Below are 24,453 nucleotides of genomic sequence, written 5' to 3'. Positions count from 1 at the left end.
TAAAATGTGGTTGTCCTGTCTCTCCTGAGGCCAACAAAAAAATTTACGTTTCCGAGTGCAATATTCACTGCGCTATTTTAATTCAAAAATCGGAAAAAAGTTGGAAAAGAACAGCACAAAAGAGGGGTGTGGGAAGGTGTTGTCCGTTAGTTTATGCTGCTCTTTCTCAAAAGTTCTTCAATTTTGGAATACAAATATCCCAGCGAATATTGCATTTAGACACGTGGTATTTTTTGTTGGCTTCAGAAGAGACAGAACCACCACTTTCTAATTTGGTTTTTGTGGGCATGGCACCCCTAAAGAAAGTTAATTTTAATATAATGATATTTATACAAACATTTGCTATATGAATGATGTATCTGAGCTCCACACTTTATTTGGATACCTTATCTAGCTGGGAATATACCCCTAGGCTCAACGGTTCACCAGTAAAATGCGGCAATTGGAATTATTGAATCACCCCGTATAATCTAAATTTCTTTCAACGCAATTTATTCTGTAAAACATGCATTGAAGTCTACAACTGAGGCATTACATATAGTAGTATTGTTGTTAAACCACTACAAAATATAGAAGCCAGATGCCAGCACCAGTAGAACACGAAACACGTTTAATTCTGGCAACATAAATACGTTAGCGCGACACATACACTAAGAACACACATTCCAACATGTATCGATTTGTTTGAAATTTCGCAAAGGAATCTGTACGAGCTGCATGTACGGTTTAGTAGTAGTAGTCATGGTTCTTTTAATCAACCAAGGAAAAAGAATTAAAAAAAAACAAAAAACTGTTCGTTTCCTCTATCGTTAAAACATGGTATGATGACTTTCATAAATAGCTACACGATTTGAATTATTTTAATGTCTCGTTTTTATATTAACAAAACACTGATTAGCAGTTCTAAGTATAAAATAAGAACAGTAGTATTCAAAATGCAGCGGGAATTTGCGTTATAGTTTTGCGATTACTATTCTTTGAGATGCATTTTGCGGCAAATATAGTTTAGAAAACCACAGAAAGATATCACATTGTTATACTTCAAGGCACTATTTACAAAAACCGTTACACGGATTTTAGGTTAACCTAAACATCAATGCGACTAGGAATTATTTGTTCTTTTTTTAAATAGAAGAAAAAAAAAATTAGTTTCAACAAAATGAAATAGTCACGCAAATCGGTATTTTGAAATGTTAAAATGTGGTTTTTCATCCTCATCATTAATGTCCATCAAATGAACAGTTACAAATTTCGAATCAGATGTTGATTTCGTATTTCGAAACGCGCATGAAAAAAATTCAAATAGCGAAAGAGCTTTTATATAGTAAATTTTTGCTCTAATCGTTAAAAAAACAGACCCCAAAGGAAATAAAATATCCTACAATGGAGCTGGGATTAAATTACCATAGTAAAAATTCATGGCTAAAACGGAGTGAGTAATTAAATATTTAAAGCGCGGCTCTTACAAATATCCAGAACTAAAACAATCTAAGAGATCGGAATTGAAAATAATCAGTATTTAAAATCTTTCTAAACGAAACAACTTTTTATTCATTTGGGAAAGAAATAAAGATCGAATAAGATTTAAATTTTGTCTATAAAATACGTAAAGTATTGTAAAGGGGGAAAAATGATAACAAATAGAATTCTGCATTGGAAACAATTTGACTGAAATTTATTCGAAGCATTAGAAAAGCTTTAAAGAAGATACAGATTGTTTTATTTCAACACCCTCGAGGAAAAAAGAATTTACTGAATAACGATCGAATTCATGTATATCTTTGAATCAAGTTGTAATAGAAAACACGAACCGCATTCTTTTTAACATATTATTTTTCTCGGGTGAAGCAAACATATTTTCGAATTGTTTTTGTTAAAAGAAAGCGGGAGAACAATAAATCCGCTATCAAAAGAACATATCCGAGTAATCTAGAATAGTACCGATAATTTTTTTTGTTATATTATAGAAATAATAATAAAAAAAAATAATATATAAAATAAATTCATAAAAAAAAAGATAAATGTATAGAAAAAGGCCATCGGGATTTTCATATCAGAACGACGTTGCTTACGGGGAACAAAAATAACAGAAAAAAGGAATTCAAAAATGAGTCGTCGAAGCTGTAAAAATTGGCACGTCTCGTTAAAAAAATACAATTTTAAGCTTAAAATTGAAAGGAAAAAAAACGTTTTAAAAAATTGCCCGATCTATTCTTTTTAGATAATTGGATGCTAAAAGGGATGCTCAAAAAAATCGTTTTGAAAGGGCTTATTAAACTCAGAAAAAATGAATAAATAAAAACTCTTTCTCACTAACAAAATTTCAGAAATTTATGTATTTTTTTTTTTGCTTCTTAATGCACGAGATTGAAAATTTGAGAAGGCGACAATAACAAAACTAAAAAAAAAAAGAGAGAATTTATAAAGAATGAAATCTCAAAGGCCTAACGAAAATATAATGAAATTTAAAATCACTGGACGACGAAGACGCGATGAATTTTATACTTTTTATTTTTATTTCTAACCTCGTTCATTATATTTTAGTATTCTTCACCCGAAGAGATGTAGAATAACTTGTACACGGAAAGAGAGAAATATTAATATATATAGTACCACGTAGTTAGAAAGTTGGACACGTCGGAGAGAAAACGAAATCTTGAGAGAAAAAAAAAAAAAAGGAAACGGGCTTCAAATTTCGAAGCCTTCTTCGTTTTTCTTTCACCTTATGGAATTTAAGTAATTCAATAACGACGTTGAATGCGTGTGGAACACGTCTGAGAACATGGTAAAAGAAGGAAAAAATAACATTTCGAAGTGTGGGGAAGTTGTAAAAAGAAATGCAAATTCTCAGTCTCTCGAACTCTTCCATTTTTTTTTTAGTTTTTGTAAAATATTTTTTGGAAAAAACTAAACGGGAGGAAAAAAAAAATTTATAAGGTGAACGTGGAAAAGAAATAGCACCTGAAGAAATATAACCGCAAAGTTGAAATCGAAATGGTGGATAGTAATAAAAAATAAATTGCAAACTGAAAGTATAAAATACGAAACACATGTAGGTTGAATGGTTTTTTTTTGTTTTTACTGGAAAAAAAAAATCTGGATAAAGATTTACGTCAATCCGTAACACGAGACTGAAATGTTATAAAGGGATAAAAAAGAAAAATCTAAAATAAGATCGAATGGTTTGGTAAGACCGAAAATGAAAAACTGCAGCCATCACACGATTTTTCGCTACAAAAAGTTGCTGCGAAAGGCACAACTGACAAATACGTCACGCACTGCGATGGCGAAGAAAAATTACAGGTGAAATAAAAGATTGTACCTGTAATGTTATATTAGAGCTGAGGTCTAAAAGATAAAAACAAAAATATCTCGGGAATAGCTTGAAGGAAAAAAAAAAAAATTTCTCCACACACACACACACACACACACACACACACACAGCAGTATTTCCTTCAAGTGTAACGATATAATGCTGGGGCACTTACAGGACTCCAGGGGTTATAAAAAGGATCAATATTATCGTGTGTGACAAGTTTTTGCAATCAGCTAACAAAAAGCATGGGTCTTTTTTTTTATTTACAGCGGATAACGTATAATCAGTTTTATAAAATGTAAGGGGTATTCAACGTATGGCTTGCATTTCACCCTCAGGGCTTCTTGTCGTGGTCCGTCGGTCATTCTTAGAAAATGAAGCATTGAAAAATGATTGATTCTTTAATTAATGAAGGAAATAATTTCGGAATTGATGAAAGAAATAATTCTAGAATAAATGAAAGAAATAATGCTAGAATAAATGAAATAAGTAACTCTAGAATAAATGAAATAAGTAACTCTAGAATAAATGAAATAAGTAACTCTAGAATAAGTGGAGGGAATTATTCTAGAATAAGTGGAGGGAATTATTCTAGAATAAGTGGAGGGAATTATTCTAGAATAAGTGGAGGGAATTATTCTAGAATAAGTGGAGGGAATTATTCTAGAATAAATGAAAGAAATAATTCCGGAACAAATTGATGAGAACTCACAAGTAACGAAAGAAATACCTAATTCCAGAGTTAGTGAAAAGAATTTTTGAAACAAATGATTTCGTAACTTTTGACAGAAATTGTTTCACAATCAACAAAACAGTAACTGCAATATTTTTGAAATAAATCATTTCAAGATACAGTATATTGGAAGGAAATATATTGATTAAAAAAGGAAATATTGAAGGAAAATAATTTCACAGTTTTAATAAAAAAAAGAATTATTTAAAGTGCTTTCAGAAAAAAAATTAATATGCAAATACACAAATACAACGCCACAACAGGCAAAATGCCCAACGAGGTGGCTGAGAAAAAGATGCCCATAAAGATGCCCTGAGAATTAATTTAAAAAATCAGTACTTAATCAAAAAAAAACTCAGAATCAGTGAAAAAATTAAAGAACTAATCCAAACTGATAATTGATAAAAGAAATAATTTCAGAATTAATGTAAGTCGAATTGTTTTGTCCCTGTTTAACTCGGGCCCCATTGGCTCTTTCTATCAAGATATCACTAAATTACATGAGTTGGTGTCTCGCGGCCTTCGAGAAGGAAATTTCAATTTCACCCACCGTGTCTGAAAAGTTGAAGAGCCCTAGTTCAGAGTTATGATGTTAAAGCTTCGGTAAATGTGATAGATTAGTATTTATGCATAAGCACCAATCATCACGGTAAGTTTGATAAATTTCACATTTATCACGTTTTTCGGCGAATATGGGAGGGCACTGGTATCGTTTTATAAGGGACAATTCCCTGTTAATAAATGGTATAGTTACCTCCGGAGGTCGTGAATTCTAACACAATTGACGCGTTTAAAAAGATGTACGATAAAAATATATTTGGGATACATCGAGAAAGTATCCATACTTAGATTAAGACAACTATGCATAATCTTTTTTATGGGCAGTGTATGTGTTATTATTTGCGAGATATATGCTTTTATATCGGGTTGTTGTATTTTAGTTATATTTGTGACATACATATTTTTTCAGCTACCTAGTTGGGCAATTTGCCTGTTGTGGCCTTTGTGTTTGTATTGGATTATGCATAACACTCTCAAATGATAGCATTGGTGGAATATATGAAAAATCATACGAAATATCACTTAAATTCAACCCCTTATTAATTTCGCTTGTATGTGATAGGCGTACTACATGTATTCTTCTATAAAAATTTAATGAAATGAAAAATAAACGTGAAGATATAAATATTGTCATGTTATTTTGGCTTTCTTCACATGTATCAAAATGCCAAACATAATCAAGATTAACGATCGAATTCGTCATCCTAGATTAGTGTTCCCCAAATTCGGCAGCAATATCTTTTTCTTTCAAACAGAGCATAATTCCGGTCTATCGCTATGGGCAATTTACTAATTGCGTTAAAAGTCCAACTACGATTGAGTTGTGCCGGAAGTATACAAGTATGTGTACCTAAAACTCTAAACAGTGCGTAAATAGTGATGCGTGTGAATTGTCTGCATTGCCATCTATATTTCAAATTGCGACTGAGGTGTAATGATTGAAGATTTTACCGTTGTTGGCCTGTTGCTCTCTCTGTGGGGAGACTTTTTAACTGGGAGATCGGCTCACATTCACTCCTCGATGCTGGCGCGATCACAGAAAACCAACTTTAGCCTACCACCGCTGTGTCAACGGTGGGGTTCGAATCCGGGTGTTTTTGATGTGCAAATCCGTCAGTATGACCACTCGACCACCACAGTGGCTATACCACCCCTCTGCTCTGGGGGATGAAATGATCCGGAGAGCGGTAGAAAAAAAGCTATGGATATAACAGGAGTTTATGAGTTAGCTTGACTTGGGTGGGGGGCAATAAGAAAAAAAAAGTTCTGAATAAGGGGGCGATGGGACAAAAATTTTGGAAAACACTAGCCCTGACATAAGTTTGCGCAATATGTCCGGTAAATTTGAGTAATTCATTGATGATTTATCTTATTCCACAATAATAGCTGGAGATTATTCATAACCAGCTATAATACCCGGCGCTGCCAGGTCATTCTTCAATTGCTGGGAGGATTGAAAAAGTGACAAGCCATCATAAAGGCACATACATATACATGTCTGAAGCGCACTGCTAGGGAACCCCGTAAACATTCCGAAAGTGATTGTTGAGGCCAAGAAACCATTGTTGCTCGACAGTTTTTCGCCCATTTCGGGCATTTGCCTAGCTCTGACTAACTTTTAAAGCAGCCTATTGTTCAAGTAGAGTCCCATTTGGTACATATGCAAAATTTGGCGGCGATGGATCTAAAATTTTAGATATGTATAGCGAGCACACCCACACACGTACGCACGCAGAAAAATCAATTTTATACATTTCCTTTGTTTTTCTTTCTCGTTTTATAGATAACAGGTAAATGGCATGAATTCGCAAAATTTATCAAACTTATCGAAATGGTCAGTGATTACGCATAATAACCCGCTGTTATGCATAATCACCAGATTTGTCACATTGACAGTAATATATATATATATATATATATACAGGGTTGATAGCTACCAGCATTCCCCTTCTCTCCCACAAATTACTGGCGAACTCTTGACCCTAGAGGCATACTTCCAATTAGAAAAATTATTCAAACAACGTGTGGAGCTCAGATACCCCTTTCTGACACGCTACCCTTTAAAGTTAGAATTTAAAAAAAAACTGTAGGCAGTCTATTTAAGCCTAGAGGATTACGCAGGTATGATTTTGTAAAGATTGCACTTACCGTTTTAATTTTGTGAGTGTACTTTACACTCACTTTTTACACAATAAAGAGATTAGTGTACAACCAACAAAATAACATAGAATTTTTGTTTCCAGAAATCCTTTTTATATCTAAAAAAAATTCTTTTAAATTTTAATCCATTTCTTTACAAAATAAGGGTTTTCAAAAAAATAAACAACGACAAAAGATCGGCTTGTGTGGTGTTGTTATCTAGTGTTGATAAAAAGGTTCAAAGTAATTCCTAAACTAATTTTCATTTTATTTATCGTTTATTTTCAGTGTTTGTAAAGGGAATTTTTAGGTGTGCTCAGACTAGGCACACTGGAGTCGGAAAGGGTTAAGCCACTTACATACTATACATTGCAAGGAGTTTTGTATAGTTACAAAGATATAAGAAACTAACTTTTTTATACGGACTACCTGTGCTCAAATGCCCAATTAGAAAGTTGTTGCCCGAGTCCAACAAAAAAGGTTTTCCATGTTTCTAAGTGATATTCGCGGAAATATTTTTTGAATTCAAAAATCAGAGGAAAGTTAGGGAAAAACAACATAACATAACGGAAAACGCCTTTTTCACCCCCTTTTCGAGCAGTTTTTTCCAAACTTTCCTCCGATTTTCGAATTCGAATACTTCAGTGAATATTGCACTTAAAAACGTGGATTTTGTTTGTTCGTCCCAGGAGAGGCAAAACAACAATTTTCTAATTGTGTTTTTAAGCACAGGGTGTCCACATAAAAAGTTATTATTATTTTTAATAACTACACAACCACTTTTGCAATATGAATGACTTATCTGAGGTTCTACAAGTTATTCGGATACTTTTACTAATTAAAAAAAGTATGCCAGTAGGATCAACGATTCGCGCGTAATTTGCTGTGCCAGGTGTTTAGCTATGTCCCCTGTAAAATATACTACTCCATTTGAGAAAAAGCCTCTACGCAGAGAGCAGGCAGACACGATACTTATGTATAATATTTTGAAGGTAAGATGGTAAATCTTACCTTCAAAATATGTAAAATAGATGGCAGCACCAGCTAGAACACGAAACAAACATAACTGAGACAACATAAATACGTTGGAGACCACACGCACTCAAGACACACATTCCGGCATGCACCGATTCGTTACAAATTCCGTAGGGGAATGTGTACGAGGTGCATGTACTGTTAAGTAGTAGTAAATATACTACGTCCTACATCGGAAGGCCACCCGCTTCGCACATTGGCCAGGAACTTGGCTACTAAGTACCTAGCATACAGACATTGGTCGTGACATGCATTCGAAATTTGTGGGGGGGGGGAAGATTATGAACAATAAGTATTTATCACTCACCAAGACAGGACCTTCTGTCTAAACCTAAATGATATCCCTGTTTACAAGCGCATCTGGATCCTACAGATGTCGAAAGGCATAGATGCTGGCATGGAAAACCATCTTCACGGCACGGGGAGGACGTCTCTGCAATTTAAAAATCAATAGATAAATTGATATCGTATACACGAGATGGTGTTAAAAACACATTGATAGAATATAAAAGGTCGCAAAGCTCACATCTATCTGATAAAGTTGTGTGAATGAGAAGTTACTCTAAACCTTTTCTACAATTTAGATCTAATCACCCAAGTCCACGGGATTATACTACACACGTGGTCCAAACAGCGATCCAACCCATGTATTTTATGTACTGCACAAATTCCAGACTAAATTTGCTTTTCTATGATTTTATGTTCGGTAGAAATTCTTCAGCATATATTAGTTACGAAATAACAATGCGAGAAAGACAGAAAATGATGTTAAGAAAATTATTCTTGGTAAAATCAACAATGAATCATAATAAATCATCTTAAATATGTTTCTTGGAACACGCTCTTTTTGTACAGGGTGTCCCACAAATTCATAAATAGTTTAAAAATTCGTGAAAAATGAAGGAATTGGTATACAGTATAACCTGTCTATATCGTTATACTGCAGGGACGACCTACAACAAATATTGTTATAGGCAGATTATCGTTGCCCACAGTTTGAATATGTGCGCTATTTCCTACTGAATAGGAATTCCGCCGGTACCAAAGAAATATCATTGTAAACAATTCTAACGTTATAGACAGTATCGCTATACACAGGTTTTATTGTATTTGAATGTGTTTTGAGAAAAAGTTATTCGCATGAAGGGCTATTTTCATTTTTTTTGATACAGAAGAAAAAATAATTTAAATTTTTGTCGATAGGGGGCAGCCCTTCATCGACCCGATTGGATGTTAACTTTCTTCAGCCACTTCTGTATCCAAAACGTTCGTAAAGCTCCAGCCGGTCATTCGTGGCGGAAGTAAAAGAACTTGACCAATATTGTGTGTGATTTATCCAATGTTAACATCACAATGGAAACCTTACGCATGAGCCATAACAAGAAAATTCTAAAATGACCTGTTAAGGGGCCATTCAATTACGTAAGCAGATTTTCAGCCATTTTTGAATTCCCCCCCCGTCAGCAAAATTTCGTCAGCAGCTTAGAATATTTCATATCTTCAAAAAGAAAGGAGTGGTTGATGACGTAAGCAACCTTCAAACCACCTCACCCCTTGTCATCAAAAGTCAGCAAATCCGAAACCCCCTCCCCCCCTCGATGCTGACGTATTACTTGAATGACCCTTAATCGTACACCATGCATTTTACAGGACTGTAATTTGCGTATTTCCAGTGATATGATTTCGTGCGTCATCCATAATCGACAAAAATTTTAACTACTTTTTTTTTCTTTACGAAAAACCATCCCCTGCCCCTTCGTGAGAATAACTTTTTCGCAAACCGCATTCAAATATACCAATTTCTTCAATTTTTATGAGTTTTCGAACTATTTACAAATTTATGGGACACCCTGTACTTATGCATCTGCTTAAAATTACATCTATCGTAAGAATTGAAAACAAAAAGGTGAAATAAAAATTTTCATACAGAGTGTCGCGAATTTTTAAATGTATTCAAGTAAATGTATTCATTTTTTGTATTCAAGTAAACATTCTCAGCTTCCGCGAAGATATTCCTAAGAGGAACGATGCCATAACAGAAAATTAAACGGAATAAATACATTGAAAAAATTCTTTGAAGATTCCTTTGTAATAAGATTGAATTAATACCTGAAGTCACAAATAAAACAACGACTATTAAATATTCAAAGTAAAAAAAAACGTCACAATTATCACAACGTTTGCAACGTGAATGGAAGTTCAGTTCATTCAATTGATTGAAATTCGAAAAGTATTTTGCGAAATTAAATTCATCCGCGAAATACGAGAACAAAAGAACGAGGGCGCGTTATAATAAACGAATTGAATTGTTTTACCGGATGAAAATTGCGCTTACTAAACACTTATTATTTATTGTTCGATTCTGATCCTATTTGTTTTATTTTCATTCAAGATTAAAGGAATAGAAAAATCTTTCGTTTCGCAAACAAAGTAATCACAGATGAATGAAAACAGCCAGAATTTAATTAGATCACCATGAATTTATTTCTGTTTTGGCAAGATTTCAATTGGAGCGACGATATCTGCCGTGACATCAAAGTATCATTTTGTCGCGCCAACTGCATTTCTTGCGCTCATACGTGTGAGATAATTAGAATATGGCCATCAGTTCGGAGCTGATTCAGAAAAGCCGAAGATATTCGATTCCCAGCTGCGCAGCTGGAAGTTGGCACGCAAATAACTTCACTGCAAGGCAACTTGAAAAAAAAGAAGTAATTATTTAATGCCTGAAACGGAACTAGAATTTTATTCCCCGTTATAGAAATTAGAAATTGCATTAGGATACTTCTTTATTACAGTCGAATAGTTGATTACCTTATTAATTTATAGATGACTAGCCATAATACCCGGTGCTGCCCGGGATTTCTTCAATTGCTGGGAGGATTGAAAAATTGGTAAACCATTGTAAAGGAATAAACTGTTGTACATATACTGGCAGATTATTAGAGATGTGATAAACCATTGTAAAGACATGCATGTCTGGAACATATTTTTTGCGAACCACTGTAATCAAAGTGAACATTCCGAAAGGGATTGTTAGAGCCCAGAAACCATTGTTGCTTGACAGTTTGTTCTGGAGTCTCATTTGCCCTGGAAGTGGACGCCCTAGTTCGATCAGCATCTTGTCTTTGTTTAATCTGCTCTGAAGACTCATTTTTTCTTGCCTTTTTTTATCGCATCCGTATTACTTCCGTCGAAATTTTTCCGATTGCTGCTCGTTTCTTGGGAGGCATCTTATACAGTGGAAGAATATTGTGGTCAGAATGAGCGAGCGTCTGTGATGGTCAGGGTTGTTTCCTTCACTTCAGTATTTTTATTCTCAGTTTTGTCGTCGTAGTTGTTGTTCTCTGTTGTCAGTGATGTCATTTGTGCAGCGAATATTATTCAAACGCCTTTTAAGCATTTTTTAAATTGAAACTATACTTTTACGATGGGCAGTTGATGAGATGAAGCCCGCATTAGCACTTACAGGACACCCTGTATATAGGCTAGCAAGAAACGACGCTAGCGCGGCGTTTCCCGGGTTTTTTTCAATTACTGGGACGATTGGAAAAGTGACAAACCATTGTAAAGGCATATACACGTCTGAAACGCATTGTTGAGAGCCACGGTAATCAAAGTAAACGTTCCGAAAGTGATTGTTGAGCCCCCAAAACAATTGATGCCCGACAGTTTCTCGTCCATTGCGGGCATATTTGCCCAGCTCTCACGAACTTTTAAAGTAGTCTATCGTTCAATCCCGGCCCTGTTTGATATATACACAAAATCTGGCGACGATCGGCCTAAAACTAGATTTGTATAAAGAACAGACATACATACTTTCTCATTTATATATAAGATAAAAATATTGTAATGTTGAGATAAATTGCCCTTACGCTTTCAGAAAGACAGATCGTGTTTGCCCTCACCCGAAGCTATAAAGAATCACAAGTAAAGCCTTCATTTATTCTCAGGGCAATCAGCATGTTGCAGAAACACGTTGAACGTTTCCAACCCAAAGATTTTGAGGGCAATAGCCCGAGTCCCGAGAAGTTGAGTGATTGGTAGTAGAATGGGGTGGTGGGGAATAAGTTTGAAAAAAAAGAAGAAAATTTTAAAATAAATAGAATTGAAAGATAATGAAAGCGGGGCACTTACGACAGGTTCTGTTTCCAAGCTCGTCTGACCCATCCGGACACTCGAATTCACCGTTGCAGACGTCCAGTTGGTTGATGCAAGAGCCATCGTTGCAACGAAACTGTCCGGCAAGACACTCGTTGTCTTCTGAGACAAAAAAAAAACCGGACATAAATTACTTTCAAAACATATATGCTATGATAAATGGATTATTATGCATAATTGTCTATCGTCTCAGTAAGTTTTATAAATTCATCACTTTTACCGGTGATTATATATAATAAACCCTGATGCAGCGGTTCTCAACCGGGGCCTCAGTAACTTCCCGGACGCTTGGGCAATGTAAAATAAATCGGTTATTTTGATAAATAAATAAGAAAATAAAAAAGAGGGCGGGCTCGGCCATATAAATTACATACTAAAAAAAGGGCTCAGCGAGTCAGAAAGATTGAGAACTGCTGCCCTAGTGTAATTGGTGAATTTCATACTGAAAATAAGAAAGAAATTGCCGAATGATTCTCAGTAGTAGGCTCATTCCCAACTTCGAGCCGATCTGCCCGATAAAAAGTCTCGCCATAGAGAGCAACAGGCCTACAATGAAACAATTATTCAATAATTACACTTTACTCATAGTTCTAAAAATTGATTGCAGATGGCAGCACCACAACAAACATTACACACTAACAAACTTCAGGTTAGGCTCACAACACGTACACTCCAATGTGTACCTATTCGTTAGAAGTTCTGCAGAGGAATATGGACGAGGTGTGTGTGTGTGGTTTAGCAATAGAGTAGTCCAACACTTGATAAATACAGTCGAACCCCGATACATCGAATTCCTATTTAATGAATTTCATGATTTAACGATTTTTTCCTTCTAATCCTGTCCTAGTGCGAATCTGTTAAATGCGAACTTGTAAAAACTCGTTAAAAGGATTACGTAATAACGGGGTATGATCTTAAAATTTATTAAATGAGAGTTAACCCTTTGCGGTCGATGTCGCCACCGTGGAGGCATTCGCAAGTCATCTTAGAAATGATGTCATTCATGATCCCGAGGCTAGCAGCGATGGTAGCTCGTGGGAAATTTCCCATATTCGTGGGAAAAATTGGTCAAAATTTTTTCAAGTGGGAAATGCATTTGTGAGAAATTTTGAGAGTTCATGAAGCAAAAGAATGTTGTGAAAAAAATAAATTAATGCAGTGCAATACTTTTCAATTATAAAATACTTGATTACGTATTTTCCCCGCTAGATGGCAGCACATCTGAATGCGTGGTAAAACATAAGTCAAAAGGGAAATTTTTTAGGAAAATTTTGCTGGATGATCCATCACTGTGTGTGTGGATTCATATAACTCGTTTAGGAACCAAAAAAGACTGTGCAGTATATGTTCTGACAGGAAAACTCCAGGAAAAAGACGAGAAACACTCACGTACTGCGATACATGTACTCGGAAGCCAGGACTTCTTATTGGTGATAGTTTTGCAAAATATCAAATTTTTGAAAATTACGGAAAGTAAAAATTTATGTTTTTATGTATTATAAGAACTATTAAAACACAATAAATCAGTTTCAAGAAATTCTGTGTTTTTTAATATCCATATATTTACTTTAAATCACAGAGGGAAATAACACCGAAAAGCTATATTTGCTTCTACTATACTTGATAACTCCCATCAGAGAAATTTGCCGATCGCATAGGGTTAATTATATCGGGCGTGAAAGAGTAAAAGTTGTTAAATAAGAGCTCATTTTATCGAGGTCCGATTGTAGAATTCGTCAAATAAGAGTTTGTTATGCTGAGGTCTGATTGTATACGCGCACAAAACTTTTGAAAAGTTGTTAAATCAAAGAGCTCGATTTAGCGAACTGGCAGCTAATTTCTGGCTTTGGCCAGCCAGTGTATAAAAGAAATGTAGAAAATGATGCATAAAACATTGTACTGAAAGCAGCATTCCATTAAGATATTCTAGCTTTCAAGTTGGTAATAAAATAGCTGTTACTTAAAATAAATATACTCTTATTATTTCATTTGAACAGAATATCGAATCTTCACAGGACAAAATAATTTATAGATATCGATGGATAAGGCAATTTATTAATTGAAGAATTCATCGGTCAGATCGAGAAGCAAACTTGGAAACGATCAAAGCCAAGGGTTTTCAAACGCATTTCGTGTTCACAAGTCATTCGTGTCTGAACCATGATTCACGCCTACTTGCAATCCGATGCAGATGAGCTATCGGCTCAACCAATAGTTACCGAAAACCCTTAATTTGCACGTGTGGCATTGGTAAGAAACATATTTTACGTAACCATTTATTATACTCGTATTACATGTATATTCTGCGGTAAATGTGATAAATCAGGTTATTATACATAATAACCGGTAGTTATACATGATAATCGGTAACTATGCATGATGGAAGAGCATTTTGATAAGTATGATATAATTTCCCTAAATTTATCACTTTCACTGGCGATTATGCATAGTATCCAAGCGTCGCTGGTAAATTTAATGAGCAATTATCACTTTTGCCGGTGATTATGCATAATATCCAAGCGTCGGGTCGTTGGTATACACGATAAATCGCACTGTATACTATACATGATAATTCATACATGTATTGTATAATTATATCGGTGTACGATGGTAAAATTTGTTCTCATTACATCGGGGTCCGACTATATTCCTAGATTCATTTGGAATTTTTTCATACAGTGTAATTAAAGTTGCACTTATGGCCACAAAAGGAAAACTACTGGACAGAATGTTATCAAACTTGGTTAAGTTTACAGGAGGTCACAGGATTCAAATTTCCCAAAAAAAAGTTTGAAAACTCACCACGAGCGGGGAATGGCGCTGTATGCAATATTGTTAAACGAAATAAGACATCAGTTTAAAATGTTTTTAATCGTTTCTAAAACGTGTTACAAAGCATGTTTAATGTGGCGTCCACCTTTTTCTGAAGGCAAGTTAAATTGCATTACTGCGTTCTCAACAGTGGCTCTTGGCATATCAGGAGGAATGTTACGGACATGTCGGTGTATGGATGAAATTGCGATTTTGTATAACCCCACAGACAGTTTCGTTTTAGAAACGATTAAACACATTTGAAACCGATGTCTTCATGTCTTATTTCGTTTAACAATATTGCATACAGCGCAATTCCTCGCTGGTGGTGAATTTTCTAACTTTTTTTTTTTTGGCGGAAAACTGAATCCCATGGCCTACTTGCCATATTTGATAACATCTTGACCAGTAGTTTTCCTTTTATGGTCATTTCAAAGTGGAACTTTAATCATAAAGACCATGTATTTATCAAATTCACCAAGTACACTAGGACAGTAGTTTCCAAACTGTGGGTAGCGACCCCCTTTGGGGACCACGTAAAGGAGCTGGGATTGCACAAAAGATTTTACAAAATTTAAACTTCTTAAAAGAAATTTATTTTACATTTTTTCGCAACGTAAATAAATATATGTCAAACCTAAAACCTTAACCTTAACTCTCAGCTGCGCTACTTATTAAACATGTACTCACTCACTGGTCAAAAGTGAAGCACACAACTAATAAATTAGATACCACAGGGTGTGTCTGGAAAAGTAAGCTCCTCCGTTAAAATTGGAAATCTTAAAAACAGCAAATGAAAAAAAAACAAACTTTTTTATCATGCTTGCGCAGACAGTATTGTATACAACGGTACACATCATCTATCATCACGCTTCACTCATAGTACAAAAAATATATGGCAGATGGCAGCACTATAACAAGCATTACACAGAAGCAAACTTCACGTCACGTTCACAACACACACACATTCCGACATGTACCAATTCGTTAGAAGCTCCACGTAGGAACATGGACGAGGTGCATGTGTGGTTTAGTGGCAGTAGTAGACAGCCCTGTAAAATTTCAATTAAAATGTTTGACGGAATCATGTAGCTGCAGATTTTGCTTACAGGAAGCTCTACAATCATTCATCTTTCATTGGTTGTCAAATACAGGTTGATGTATCCGCTGCATAGGCAACACACATACAAGCACGAGCACAGACGTATTTTGATCAGAATTTCGGATTAAAAAAACACTCGAAAAATGCAGAGTGGATTATGCACGTATGAAAAGCATCCGAGCAGCACCATCAAATTGTAACTGAAGTTTGAAAAAGGGGAGGGGGTTGTCAATACAATTCTTGTAAAAAGGGGCGTCACGCTAGAAAAACGTTTGGGAACTACTGCACTAACATAAGCATAATCACGGAATAAGGCGATAAATTTTAAGTATTTATCAAATTTACCAACCACGTTTGGGCATTATGTATATTTGCCGGTATAAAAGTGGTATTTATCAAACTTACCTAGACGATTGGTAAGTATGCATAATAACTGGTTATTATTCATAATAACGGATACATCATATTTACCCTAACATATACATAATAAATGATGCAAGTAGCAGAGTTTTTGTATAGTGTTTTGCCGAGAAGTGGTAGGCGTCCAAATGAATGGATGAAAGCTAATAAAAAATAATTCTTATCCGAAAAGTAAAGAATTCAGGAAAATCGACTACAGCAATGAAAAATCGAAAAACAGAAGTCGTATACGTTCCAAGGTATGAATAAGCACCAGAACTTCGCAGAGAATGAGACACCAGAATTGCTTATTGGATGTTCAGCAAAAGTCCATATTAATCCTAGAATTATTGAATGAAAGATTCTGTAGAATCATTCCATAAATATATTTTTTTATATATATTGGCTTAAAGGCTCTCAGAGAGTAACTTAGTGGCTAGAAAATGTCGAGTAACTTCGAACTCTCCCAGCGGAAGATCTCCGAACTCAGGCCGATATCTAATGGCTGTCCAACAACATAAAACCGAGTATTAGACTTGTCAAACATTATTGCAATAAACGAAGACGCCGATGCCAACGAGGAGGGATGAAAAGGCGAGATGGCGTACGGACCGAGTGAATAAATAAATGATAAAAAAAAAAGCAGAAAGAAAAGAGAAAATATGCCGGATGTCAGCCAGATATCATCTAATAAGAGGGGAATTTACGGACTCGGGGAATTTCTTGTAACTGTCGGATCTTCTTAGAGCACTCCGAGGGTAACTTGGTTACAGGAGATAGATAGATACAGCCAATGCTACACATCTCGAGAGAACCCTTGTAGAAAGAGGATTACACCGAATACGCGAAATCCAAAAGCGATGCCGGAATCAAATAACGGATTCATGCAGTAATCCTCGACAGATGTTGAAAGAAGAGTTGCTGATATTTCCGAGAGTTAGCTCCAAGTTTTGACATAACAAGCGGAGAAGTTATGTCAAACTTCGATTTGATTCGCTCCTAATCGGTATCTCAGAAATTGGAAGACGGGAAGAAATGGAGGCACTCGTTGGTGAAAATATGTGTTCTAGAGCCATAGAGTTGGATATCTTCACTATCGCATCGAAGTATATTTCAGTACCAAGTATATTCAACCCCTAAACACCTGATAAATTGTCGTCTACAGAGCCAGTGTCGTGAATAGTATTTACGTCAAAGTGGCGTGGTGGTAATAATTGGAATGTAGAGGGCATCTCCGAGGGAGGAAGGGCTGCCTGGATTGATCTTTCTTTACTCCTGAGTCTTGTGATCATGGGATGCTGGCTAGCAACTTTTGGTCTTGGTTCTGAAACGGAACATTCGGAGTCGTCGGAATCGTCTGTCAGGTTAATTGGACGTCTGAATTCAGTTTTGCATGTCTGTCTACCACCGTGAAGGTTGCTGTCAGTCCCGGGTTCGAACCCAAGGGAGGATATAAATAAGATATTTTCCACAACGAAAACTTGAGGCGACCACCAATAGACAGCACCTTCATTTCCAACCCATCTCAATAATGGCAGTAAATTACTATATAGCGATATGGCCAAAGTTGGTGACGTAAATATCGTAACGCAGTTCAGTTATTTTTTTTATAAGCTAAATATGGGTACTGTTCATTTCTTTAAAAAGCTGCGTGGTCGATAGTTACGTCAATTAACGAAAAAATGTTTCCCGTAGACTATGCTTCTGAATCTACAGGGTCGTCATAAAATAACTCTGCCGATATACGAGTCCCCTAATGGCCGCCAAAATCAATGAATGCGAAGAAATTCGAGATATAGGTATTTCAGAGTATGTGCTTGAAAACGAGTAGAAAAACAAAAAAACCTAGCTCTCGCGGTTACGGTCTCAGCATTATAATTTCGAAAAATTCGCACGGCAACACTCGTTTTTATGTATTGCTAAATGATCTGAGCAGTAAAACACAGTAAATTGCGTAGGAACGATACCTGTAGCACCACAAACGACGGCGCTACACTATGACAAAAAACGTACGGAAACAAGCAACGGAATTTGAGTGCTGAAACCGTAACCGCGAGAGAGAGCTAGGGTTTTAGTTTTTCTCTCCATCTCGAGCGCATATACTCTGAAATTTATTTATTTATTTTATTTATTTATTTACCCTGTATACTATACTTATATATATTACCTATTTATTATTTACTCCATATATATATGTGTGTAACCTATATTAATTTACCTATTTATTTAAATACCTATATCTCGGATTTCATTTGCATTTGTTGATTTTTCTGGCCGCTAGGGGCTAGGCGATCGATTCTAACGAGATTCTCGTTGTTTAAATTTGCATAATCATGCAAAAAGTTTCACTGATCTGCAGCATAACTAGCAGCGCGGAAATCATCAAACCCTCTATTAAATGCCACGTCTTTTTGCCGAATTTGTGCAGGTGAAAGTGCTCCCCGTTAAAAAGTCTCGAAACAGAAAGCAAGAGGCCTACATCGGTACAATTATTCAATCATTACACTTCACTCGTAGTTAGAATAATTGACGATAGATGGCAGAACTACACATAGCAAGTATTACACAGAAACAAACTTCCCGAACAAACTTTTTATGATTTTTTTGTCCCACCGGTGTCCGCAAAAGAGAAGTTTTACCGTATATACTACTGTATATGAGAATATTTATGTACTCCAAAGAGAAGGGGAAAAAGTATATTTCAAACACCATCTTTTGCCTACTTCTGTTATTAAAATTTCAAAATTTCAATGAAAGCTGACTCCGCCCGCTACTACTACTACTATTTAACTGCACATGCACCTCGTAAATATTCTGCTACGAAATTTCGAACGAATTGGCACATGCATGAATATGCATGTATGTGTTGTGAAGTTTGTTTTGTTTTAATGCTTGTTACGTGTAGAGCTGCCATTTGCCATCCATTTTTCTAACTATGAGTTCAGTGCAATGATTGAATAATTGTACCGTTGTAGGCCTATTGCTCTCTGTGATGAGACTTTTTAACGTGGAGATCTGCTCGCATTTGCGCCTCGAAAAGTTGGGAACCACAGATAATCAACTTCAGCGACGGCGGGAACTCCACCCAGGGCCGTAACCAGAATTTTTGCCGGCAGGGGAAGACATTATTTTGCCGCCTCCCACAACTTTAAAATTCTGTAATTTTATAACGGTGTTCAACTAATAATCAATGGATTTGGTACAAGAAACAAAACGAAGCCAAAATTTGTCGAACTCTAAGCAAAATTTACAACTGTGTAATCACAGAATTCGGTCAGCTATGTACAGTTGATGTCGTTATAACCACCCCACATTATAGCGACCATTCCATTGCAACGACTGATTGGCAAGATGCAAATGTTTTCATACAGCGACTATCCTATACGTTTACATTTCGATATAACACGACCACCCTATAACGTCTGTTTTCGGCGGAACAATGAGCGTCGACTGTATTTATATGAAACTACCAGGGTTGGGATTTTATTAATAGTTTTAGGTGGTTAATCGAAAAAAAGAATAATCGATTAATCAAATTTTAATCGAATTTATTCACAAATGCTAATCATTCATAACATTTCTTTGTAATAAAATATTCTATTCATTTCTCTCTAACGCATTCACTAAATATAAACAAATATACAAATAAATTAAGAAATTAAGGCCACCCGTTAAAGTTATTCAAATACAAATTACATGGCCATAAATTGACAAAATGCCCAGTGAGGTGGCTGAGAAAAACATGCCCATAACAAATATGGGTGTCATATATTTCTAAAATACAGCAACCCAATTAAAAATGCAATTACAAAAACCAGAAATAAAAACCATATTCAATATGCTTAACGTAACTTGTCATACCCTGGAATTTCTGAACTCAGATCTTGTCATTAAAAAAAAAAATCAGTTTATATTTTTTGGGTTAGCCATTGATTTCGAAACTAATTTTAATTTCGTATCCTTGAAACTGCTATCAAATGATACTGATGGGGGGAAGGGAGGAGACAGGCTGATGCTTTCCGAAGAAGAAAAGTGGTGTTTATACAAGTGAAGACAATAAATTCAGGTGTTGTCTTCTAAAACTTCCATCAAACTCAATTTGAAATCATCACTGGTTTCCGTTGAATCGACTTGTGTTTTCCCATGTCGAAAAATTTGATCAAAATATTGCTTCAAATATTTTTAAATATGGTCACTTATCTGGAATGTTGCGTATAGGAAAATAATTTAAGACATCTAATCTATTTAGGCAAAGAAATTAAGGTGGATTATAAACTTTTGATAACATTTTTTATCGAGATTTAATCGAATTGATTGTAGTGATTAAATTTTAACTGCGATTAACAATTGATCAATTAATCGACCTGATTAATTGAACCAGCCCTATAGAATCTACGTATACTGATACTACATCCCATTAGCTTGAGATCAACCACTAATTTATGTTCAATTTTAAAACTGTAGCCTCGGGAAATTGACATTAAAGAAACATTATAAAAGACCGATAGAATCAATTAATTTGGATTAGAATCAAGCTATGTAGGCTGCAGAAAAGGATAGCAAATTTTAATTTCCCTTGCAATAGAAATCTTCGAGATAACCACAGAGAGAGAGAGAGAAGAAACATACATCCAGCGTAAAATTTTATCACAGGGACAAAATAATGTGGGGAAGATTCGTTATTTTATGAATAGGGTCTTTATTCTTAGCGAATGAAATGCTAATTGCGAAATTAGCCAAATCGTCCGTTCTAAGTTACGAGCCAACTACGGATGTTGCACGACATTCATGCCATTTTGATGGTGGGCAGAGTATAGAGCAGACATTTTCTGTCAATAAAGGACCTTCCTCATTTTTATCCATATTCGGCACACGTAATTTATTTATGGTCTTGCGCGCTCGCGCGAAACTCCCCCGCCACAAAAGGCGCGAATTCCTTAATCCTCGTGTTCAGAGACGTTAACGCTTCATTTAATGACATCGGCGAAATAACTTTTAATCTGCAGAAGAAAAGGGAGAGCAAAGCATACACACACACACAGAAAAGGAGGAAGCGAGGGTCTAAAACGATGTTACTTTTCGATCAATCAGCTCTTGACGATGCAGCTGGGGTTACACAACGCTCCTCGCGTCACTTAAAACAGTGTGAGTATAAACGAGCGATGGGAGGTCTTTTACCTGTTCCCAGAGACATTAGGTTGGGGGTGATCGTCTCCATGCTGACGGTCGGTCGCTTCTGTCATTTTCACCCTTTATTAACTGTCAGGCCGACCCCTCACGCTCGAACCGCGTCTCTTCGGTGCTTTTACCCAATTACCTACTGATTGCTCGACTTGGATAGGATCATTAAGTTTCAGAAAGCTCTCAAGGAAGCCCAAGTGAATAGGAGAGGGAGAGAAAACTTCTCTCACGTGTTTAGTCTTGACGCATTCTTCTAGTAGGCCCGTGAGAGACGCCGCCACATCGAAAATGAAAGCGACGAGATGTCACGAAATGATACGAGAGATAGATAATTACTAAAGCGAAGAAATGGAAATGATAAGAATTTTTTTTTTGCCGCGGTGTGTACTTACGACATCCATCTTCATCGCTGTTGTCCGAACAGTCAACCTCCCCGTCACATCGCCAATGCTTCCTAATGCACCGACCAGCTCGACACTGAAATTCTTCTTCACTACACTCGGGCATTTCTAGAGGCAAAAAACAAAATATACAGAGTGCACACATAACTAACACTAGAACGACGGTAGCGGTCAAAATTAACGCCTCAAAATGACCTCTACAGGAAAAAAAAACCGACAAAAATTATTCTTCTTCATCAAAACTTCTTAATACAGTATCTATTCAGTCTCTTTAACTTATTTTTGATTAACCTTGTGTTCCTGTGCCAATTTTTTTTTTTGAATTTTGGACAAAAGGACTTTTTATTATAACAAGGAATAATTCCGTGTTTTGATACTTTAAAAAGAGGTTTGACTATGATTCGTTGAGCGCTTGTAATTCGTGGCTTCATTTTCACTTGACAGTCCACTAAGAAGGTGTGAAGCATAATACGCTCGAGAAATTTGCGAAGAGATGGCACGTGCGGCATAAAAACAGTGAACAACCGCCAAACCCTGAGCAATGTAAAATACATACGTAAGATAGATTTTCGATGCCGAACGCATTGTGCATTGAATGAATTCATTTTGACGAAAACATCAATGACACTCACTAGCAGTAAAGTTTCATAATTTCCGCCAGGTATTTACTTTTTACGCGATCTCAATTTTGCGTGCGCTTGGTACTCATGTCATATATTTTCTCTGTTTAAGAACAGTAGATTATATATTTTTGCTCAGTCGAAAGCATGATATGTTGTAAAATAATGGATCCCCACATCATCCAGCAAGGCTCTCTATGCTGGTATCTTTGGTGGTGGTCCCGGGGCACTTCTGCACTGAATTTATATTGTGAAGAATATAAAATGATAAGAATCGTCTCTTCCTCCAGGCTCAAGCCCGGTCCATGGGTAAAATAATGAAAAATATATTATTTTCGTACTGCGACATTGTACCAGTGAATGCAATCCAAACGAAGCGCAGAGATTCATAAAAATGCTAAATAGATTGAATAAAGTACGACGACGAGCTTTTTGAAAAGTATACCTTAGTACCAAATTGGTACAAAATGGATACCGGAGGAAAGCAAACAAACACCATGATAGAACACCTGCTTTCCCAATATTAATTTTCGTATTCGAAGACTGTTTACCGATTTAGCATGTTTTCCGATCATATTAGTCAAATCACCAACCTCTATAAAGGTAGGCATGATTGGAAAACATGTTGAAATGGACAGTCTTCGAATACAAAAATTAATATTGGGAAAGCAGGTGTTCTATCATGGCGTTTGCTTTTCAAAATGACCGCTATCGTCATTCTAGGTGGAACTTCATTTTACCAATAAACTATAAAACCTAGAATATCCGTACTTTAAGAATTTAAAAACCGTAACAAGATGAGAAAAATCTTGAAATTTCTCAAGTACCTGATATAAACTGTTCGGGTGTAATCACATGCCAAAGCAGGTTTGCGGTCAAAATGACCGCTTCTGTCGTTCTAGAGTTAGACTTCATATATTCAGAGCTGACGGCAGTCATAACTCATTATAACGATAATGTGTGTGTTCCGGTAAATCTGAAAAATTGGTGGTTATGCATATTCACTAATCGTCTCGATGTAAGTTTGATAAATCTCACTATATGTCATTTTTTACCGGTCATTACTTTTGTGTATTTAGTAACACATAAAGTAATCGTATAACTGCTCAAAAAGTGATGCAAATTGGTTTTGGGTCGTTTGGATTGATCGAAGCGTTTAAAAATCTGATTATTTGTATCTGTAAAATTTGAGCTGTCAAGTCAGAAAATGATTCCAAGTAACTTTCACCTGTCTTCATCACATTAAAACGGACAATTAAAATTCAGCACACACACACACACGCAAATATTAATTTCTCTCTAGATGCCATCACAGCCACAAACAAAAGACTCTGTAATCACTACCTATTTTTCATACCTCTGACTTCTCCAAAAAACACTATAATAATATTTTTTACTTCCATTCTCCCAATGCCAATAGTTGTGATATTGACTGTTTTTCTCACAAAAGGTAAAAAAAACAAAAAAAAAACGGAAAAAAAAAAGAATAGTGAAGGCAGCATTGAACGAGTCATCCGAGGTCTTTTAATAACTCCCCGTTTAGGCACCTACTTTCGAACAGTTTCGCTGTTTTTTCAAACGATTATTGGTAAAACTGTTGCAATATGAGCGGAGTATTTCACCATTATCGAAAAACAATTTTGGGAAGAAACCATGAATTGAGCACTCCATGCGCGGAAAAATAAAATAAAAGAAAGCTTCAACGAAAAAAGTGTATCGTATTTTATTTATTTTTTCATTATTTTCTAGCTCTTTTTCAAAACTGAACTATGTTCTTTCTTTCAGGATGTTCAACACTGAGTCCGAGAAAAAATATGTCAGAGGGGTTTCCATTCCGACTTTATTGAATTTCTTTCTGAAAATAGGAGTTCGCCATGGGTTTTTTCTTCTTCTTATATTTTTCATGCATTCTGGAACGTTGAGTGGAGGAGGGTGAAGAGAAAAACACCAAAGACTGCTTCAGGAATTTCGGTGATTGCGCGGTAAAAGCAAAC

The 24,453-nt window shown here is 35.8% G+C and overlaps 1 protein-coding gene across 2 annotated transcripts in view; it reads right to left on the bottom strand.

Annotated features, from left to right (window-relative positions):
- Positions 1-24,453, bottom strand: part of Lrp4 (LDL receptor related protein 4) — a 284,958-nt gene that overhangs the window by 96,198 nt on the left and 164,307 nt on the right. For both annotated transcript variants that reach the window (XM_089255230.1, XM_089255241.1), the window contains exons 8-10: positions 21,831-21,947; positions 11,922-12,047; positions 8,092-8,217 (exon numbers count right to left, since the gene is read on the bottom strand). In XM_089255230.1, coding sequence (XP_089111356.1) covers positions 8,092-8,217; positions 11,922-12,047; positions 21,831-21,947 — 369 coding nt within the window. The remainder of the gene's footprint in view (positions 1-8,091; positions 8,218-11,921; positions 12,048-21,830; positions 21,948-24,453) is intronic.

This window comes from Pholcus phalangioides, unplaced genomic scaffold (genome assembly GCF_987345545.1).
Source record: "Pholcus phalangioides strain wild (caught in Gottingen) unplaced genomic scaffold, Ppha-v1.0 ptg000004l_1, whole genome shotgun sequence".
Taxonomy (NCBI): Eukaryota; Metazoa; Arthropoda; class Arachnida; order Araneae; family Pholcidae; genus Pholcus; species Pholcus phalangioides.
The sequence above is the reverse complement of the archived record's forward strand: the minus strand, read 5'-3'. Positions and strand labels throughout refer to the sequence as shown.